Below are 6,988 nucleotides of genomic sequence, written 5' to 3'. Positions count from 1 at the left end.
TATCAAAATTGAGCCTAAAAATGAGACCGAAAACCCTGATATCTAATCAATTTAATTTTTTATAAATATAATATACTAAATAAATTTTAAAATATAAACTAATTAAATTATCAAAATTGAGCCTAAAAACGAGATCGAAAGCCCTGGAGGAGGGAGTGCAAGGGGAGGATACTAATTCCACCTCACGGTCCCCCCCGCGTGAAGCAAGTCTCCTCTCCACTAATAGACAATAACCTACATTTCCAAACTCTAATTCACACACAACTTCCACCAATGATGTGCTTCCACGTTTACATCTAAAAAGTTGAAACAAAGAAAGTCTTACATCGAACGGATGATATAATTTGCTTCACCTATTAACAGTGGTCTGCGACACACCCAATTTTAACTCCCAGTCTTTATATGATCCCCACCTAAGCTTCACCTGGTAACTTCTCTCTCTCTCTCTCTCTCTCGGTGCGGACTGCGGAGCTCGTTCTCGACAAGGTTTTACTTTCTTGTTGCTGTTTACTCTGTAATTGTATAGTTCTTTGATTTTGCTTTAACTTCTTGAACTATAAGATGATTGTTTACAGTACTTGAGTGAACTTGTGATTTGATGAGTTTGTTCTTGGAAAATTCAATGGATGTTTGTTGATCAATGAAGATTCGTTTATTGCGTTTATATTTTGATGTTTGCTTGGATGAAATCGTTGTGTTCTTGCTTCATTTAATTGATTGTTTTGCAAAAATTCTCAAATTCTTGAGTAAATTCTTGAGTCTGAAATCTGCTTTTGAATTGATCGCGAAGCATTTTCTATGCCTAGAAATCTCTGCAACTTCGCATGTGCATGTATATGTATATGTATATAGAGGTAGAGAGAGAGAGAAACAGAGAATTTGTGAAAATCTTTCACGTTGTTGGTCATTGCAGATTCTTGACTCTGATATCTGCTTTTGAATTGATCTCGAAGAATTTTCTATGTTTAAAAATCTCTGCAACTTCACATGTGCATGTATATATATATATATATCCATATATAGGAATGTGTCTAGAGAGAATTTGTGAAAATCATTCACGTTGTTGTTCATTGCAAATTTACCTTCATGTTTTGAGATTGCAATTCTAGAACTAAACTGATCTTGCGTTTTATAACTACTGGTTAATTTCATCTTTTCTTATTCAGCCACATATCAGTAAAATGCAGAAAGAGGTCCATGGCGGTGACAACACTCACAACAACTCCACAGAGTCGTCACCTCACCTCTCTCGCAATCCGCATCTCTCTCCATCTGAAAACCAGTCCGACTCAATTGATTTCACCTCATTCTATCCTTCAATGTTCCCTCCGAATTCGAAATCTCTCTCCATTTCGCCTTCCGATTGCTCCTTCGACGACGACACCACCAGCTCATTCACCACCGAGAACCGCCTCCATCAAGCTCGCTTCATTCTAGAGTACCAGCAACTCTACAATCGCTACACAATGTGCCTCGCTCACCTCCAAGAATCGCTCAAAGAAGTCGACGCTCTTCGTGAAGAGAACGACAATCTCCGAGTCGCCAATACAGATTTGGTGAATCGCTTAAGCCTCCTGTCTCAGGCCACAATCCAGAACTGCCTTCTCTCCTCATCTCATCCACCTCTCTCCTTCGTCAACGACTTCAATTGTCTGAGTGTTGGAGGCGGAGGCACCGTTCGTGACAATCGTGTTTCCGAAGAAATTTCAAATATCAGTCCGACGAGCGTGATCGAACACAACCGAATCGAACGAAGGAGTACAGAGAGAGTTGTGTTGCCGAAGAGCATTTCGGTTCGTTCGAGAGGTTACCTGAAGATGACTCAACGTGGTGGTGGAAGCAATGGAGGTCCCAGTCGAAGCAATCAAGTCAAGAGCCCAATCCTGAATGGATCTGTGAGTCATTCCAATCGTTCTTTTTCCTTCTGTTTCAAACTTTGCATTGTTTCCACGTTACTGCTCATTTTTGTCGATTTTGACTTTTAATTTTTAATTTTATGTCAATTTAATTCAATTAATAAGGTTGATTAAAATTTTTAAAGAAAAGTTATCACGAGTTTGTTAAAATCAACTCACTAAATTTTTTTTAACAATTATGGTAGAAACCCTCACACATTAATGACCCTTGCCAAGGTCGGCCCTGGCTTAAGGCGAGTAAGGCTTGTGCCTTAGGTCTTAAAATTTTGGCAAAAAAATAAGGTCTCAAATTTAGTAAAATGTTATAGGCTCAATATTTTTTTTTTAAGGATCAATTTAAAGGGTCCCAAAATATTTTATTGGGTCCATGTATGGTTTAGTCCATATTTATTTATAAATGTAGTTTGGTCCATATTTATTAAAATGAAAATATATATTAAAAAAAAAAGTGTTTGGGCCCAAGAATAACAATACATACAAAATATGGGCCCTAATTTTTTTTAAACCTTCTTTATCTATTAAATTTTAGTGGAATAAATAATTTTGCTTGAATTTTTTTACCTAAGTCTATATCAGTTTTAATTGAATAATTTTTTCCTAATTTTTTTGTCCTAATTTTGTTTTATTAAATTGTTTTGTTTATAATTTTAATGATTATATGCGCAAGTAAATTTTTTTGTGGTTATAAACAAATAAAAAAATTGTAACTTATCGTTTTATCCATAATTATTTTTCAATATAAAAGGGGCTCCATTTCCGAAATTCGTCTTAGGCCCTCTAAATCTCAGGGCCGGCCCTCTAAATCTCAAGGCCGGCCCTAACCCTTGCAATTCTCATTTTCATTCTAACCACTCGTAATGTGAAGTCCACACATACATAAGTGGACTCCACACTCACATCAAAGACCAAAATTAAATTCGAAGTCATGGAATCCTCAAAAAAGGAATAATACTAAAGATCATGAAAAAAAAATCATGAAATGTTTCATGAAGAGTTTTCATCCTTTAATTAGTGTGTTGTGTCTTTTTGTATGTATAATCTAACGGTGGAGAATCTTTCATAATCATTTTCATGATAGAGAGCCTCAAACATTTCTCTTTTTTGAACTACCATTAACTCACTAAATTATTAGCAATGTTAGGTATCATGAAAAATCTTTTATGAAAATAATCATGAAAGCTTTGTGACCCTTGGATTACACTTAGTGCCATTTTGGGAACATAGTAAAAAGTCACGTTTTTGGACAAAATGTCCAAAAACGTGGCTGCCAAAAACGCAACAAAATCCATTTGGGAAGTGCCAAAAACGCAGTCTTAAAATTACAAATTAAGGCCTATAAAAAAAAATAAAAACATAAATCTCTTATGTTGGGTAAAGATATTTTGGTCATTTTAATTTGATTTGACACTATAAATAAATATTAAATTAAAAAGTAAAAAGTCAGCTTTTTACAAACTTCCTAAATCACTTCCAAAAAAGTCAAAAAACTTGGTATAAAGCCAAAAGCCAACTTTTTACCAACTTCTCAAAACAACCCTTAGAATACAACACCACACACTAATCAAGGTAATTTAAGGATCATAAATTTTTTATGATCATTTTTATGAAAAAGATTTTATAATCCCTAACTTTTCTCCTAAATTAAATAAGTTTATAATTTTATTTGTAAAAGCATGCCATTTGTTGCCTCAGAACACATTCTAAAAAAACAAAAAACAAAAAAAAACCGCTAACAATTATAATTAATTAGATAAAATTGAGATAAAATTATAAATTAAAAAAAAAAAACTAACAACTATAGTTAATTAGACTAAGGCCTTGTTTGGGAAGCGACTAATTTAGTCAAAAATTTAAAAAGTTACTAAAAAAGTCAAAAAGCCAACAACTTATACAAAAAATTCAAATATTTCATTTTCTCTCTACTTTTTGCACATCTTTTCGTAAAAAATTAAAAAGTCATCCAAATATACTAGTTTTTTTTTACATTATATTTTAGCCAAAAAATTAAAAAATTACTAAAAAAATCTGTTCCCAAACGAGATCTAAATTGAGATAAAATTATAGATTTAAGATTAAATTAAGTCAATTAAAATTACAATGATTAAAATCATACAAGTATCAAAACAATGTTATTTACTGTTTTTTTTTTTTTTTTTTTATAATTTGGATTTGTTAACGTGTGGTGTGGACCAGCAAAGAGTGTATGTGCCTGGGGGGAAGAGAGAGGAGGAGGCGTTGGAGTTCGAGGTGTATAATCAAGGGATGTTCAAGACGGAGCTCTGCAACAAGTGGCAAGAGACTGGAAAGTGTCCTTACGGCGACAACTGCCAATTCGCACATGGCATCACGGAGCTCCGTCCGGTGATCAGGCATCCACGATACAAAACTGAGGTCTGTCGCATGCTTCTCTCCGGTGACAGCTGCCCTTACGGCCACCGTTGCCACTTTCGCCATTCTCTCACACAGCAGGAAAGGCTCTTGGGTCCACACCGAATCAATGACCATACTGGTTGAGATATGATGGCCTAGGTTATGTTGCGATGTACATAATCCGAGCCCCTCTCATAAAAAAATAATCTGAATAGTATTAGTAAATAAAATAAAAATGAGAAATTAAATATGTTAATGATATTTTTTGAGAAAATAATTTTTGGAAGGTGTGGAAAATGTTAGAATTGAGGAGAGGAAAAAAAAAATTAGAGTGCAGAGGAAATGTATTCTCTTGTAAGTTGTTGGATTTCATTTTTTTTTTCATTTTTTTAATTTTGATTAACAAACATGTGGTTGGGCATTAGCAAATGACCAACCAAACAACCAAACTCACCGTGTGTAATATGATGATATATTCATGGGGTTACAATTTCATGATCTAAACTCTCTCTGCCTCTATCTGAGCATAGAATTGATGAACGTAGATGGTGGCGCTTGAATGATGGAGATTGAGCGTGTGTTGTGTTTTGAGAAGTTGGTTAAAAGTTAATTTTTTGAATTTTTGACATTTTTGATAGTTTTTTTTAGTAAAAAGTTAGGTTGTTTTTGAGTAAAAAAGCTGATTTTTTTGGTTAAAAAAAGTTTAAAAGCCAAAATTAGTGGTGTTTGGGAAGTTTGGGACTTGGGGTTTTTTTTTGATTTTTTTCACAAAAAGATAAACTTTTTGCAAAACTAAAAAAAATGCATCCAAACAAAATATCACATCTAACCCCATAATCATTTTACTTTTTCTCTGATAAACATCACATCCAATTAGGAGTGTGCATAATACCGCCGAAACCGCCAAAACCGCACCGAACCGCACCGCCAAGGCAAATTCGTTATTATTTGCCAATCGAACCGCCGATTTTTGGTAAGAAAAATGGCAAATTTTAGTGACACTTTTATTAATCCGCCGGTTTCTATTTTTCTTCCAAACCGTACCGACCCGCACCGCTATTAAATCATGTTTTATAAGATTCTAAAAATTCTTTTTTACTTAAGTTTGCTTGTTGTTCTATACCTTAGAATATAGTATTACATTACTGCTCGAGGGGAATTCAAGATGTCAGTAATCTAAAATAAAGTTGGATTCCAATTCACTTTTAAAGATGCTTAACATCACGGTATCTCTCGTCTTTTTTTTACTCTTTGATTTAAGTTTTGTAATTTAAATTATATTTTTTATAAACCGCCAATCCGCCCGAACCGCCAAGGCAAATCTGCCATTATTTGCTAACCGAACCGCCAGTTTTTGATAAGAAAAATGGCAAATTCTAGTGGCACTTTTATCAATTCGCCACCCGCCATACGGTTTCTATTTTTCTCTCAAACCGCACCGACCCGCACCGCGCACACCCCTACATCCAATCACAAAAAAATCTAACTGTCTTTTCAAATACAAAATTTTTTTTCTCCAATAATATCCTACAATTAAAAAAACCTACATAAAAATTCACTTCCCAAACACTACTAACTTTTTACAATTGTTCCCAAATGTGACCCCTGTAGTAGTTGATATCGTAGAGATTGTGTACATGATCTCTTCAAAGTCTGGTAATATTAATTGTATATTGAATATTATTATTTAAGAGTAAAAATTAGATTTAATTTTTAAGTTTATTGCCGTGATAATTAATTTAGATAGTTAAAATAACACTCTCTCTTATTTTCTCTAATTATTAATCGATTATATAATTTACATATCATTGAGTATAAAAAATAAATTTATATATTATTTTTCTCGTTTATTAATATATATAGTAGGGCTGAGTATAGAGTTATTCGAATCGCACAACCCACTAATCCGAACCGATTTGCATACAAATAGATAGTTTGGCAGACACAATGCGGGCAGATGCAATTCAGAATATGGTATGATTGCAGGTTGTAGACGGGTTGCAGGTTTAACCTGCACCTGCAAGAACTCGCCCACACTTAAACTTTTTTATTTTTTATTTTTTTTTTGTTATTTTATTATTGCATTTTAGATGAATGTAAAAGTTAATGAAAAATTACTTTTAATTAAGTTTAAGATATTAAATGATTTTACTTTAATTGTATTGTTGGGTAGTAGATAGTGAATGAGATTGATGATCTAGTTTAGGATTTTAAAAGATATACTTGTGTTAGTTTATGATTTGATTTTAAGTTTAGGATTTTGAATTACTTATTTGTGTTAGGAATTGATTTTGTTGTATTTTTAATTTTATAAGTTTTAATTCATTAATTATTAATGTTTGAGCATTTTAAAAAATGGAAGAAAAAGGACCCAAAATAAATATTTATAAAATGAAAAAAAAAGCTCCAAAATTAAATTTTTAAATAAAAAAGTTCAATTCATAAACTGCCGACAACAGTCCGTACATCCGCGAACTCTATTCGTACAAATTGCAACCCGCACTATAGGCAATTACGGGTTAAATTTTCTTTAATCACATACATGCCAATGAGTCCAAGTCAATCCACAAATCAACCGTCACCACCCAGACTTAACCATCTATATAATAAGGAAGGATAGTTTTTGAATCCTGATGGGACTTTTGTCTCTTTGTCAAAATGTAAACCGTTAGATTGATTCAATCCAAGGGCTGAAAATGTCT

The 6,988-nt window shown here is 33.1% G+C and overlaps 1 protein-coding gene across 1 annotated transcript; it reads left to right on the top strand.

Annotated features, from left to right (window-relative positions):
* Window positions 1-386: 386 nt before the first annotated feature.
* Window positions 387-4,790, top strand: LOC114287157 (zinc finger CCCH domain-containing protein 14). Its single transcript, XM_082867396.1, has 3 exons — window positions 387-486; window positions 1,167-1,895; window positions 4,110-4,790. Exons 2-3 carry the CDS (start codon window positions 1,182-1,184, stop codon window positions 4,428-4,430), a joined length of 1,035 nt encoding a protein of 344 aa, XP_082723522.1. The 5' UTR covers window positions 387-486; window positions 1,167-1,181; the 3' UTR covers window positions 4,431-4,790.
* The last annotated feature ends 2,198 nt before the right edge of the window (window positions 4,791-6,988 follow it).

Source organism: Camellia sinensis, chromosome 4 (assembly GCF_055761805.1).
Source record: "Camellia sinensis isolate YWXY chromosome 4, ASM5576180v1, whole genome shotgun sequence".
Lineage (NCBI taxonomy): Eukaryota > Viridiplantae > Streptophyta > Magnoliopsida > Ericales > Theaceae > Camellia > Camellia sinensis.
Note: the sequence above shows the minus strand (reverse complement) of the source record. Positions and strands in the feature narration are given on the sequence as shown.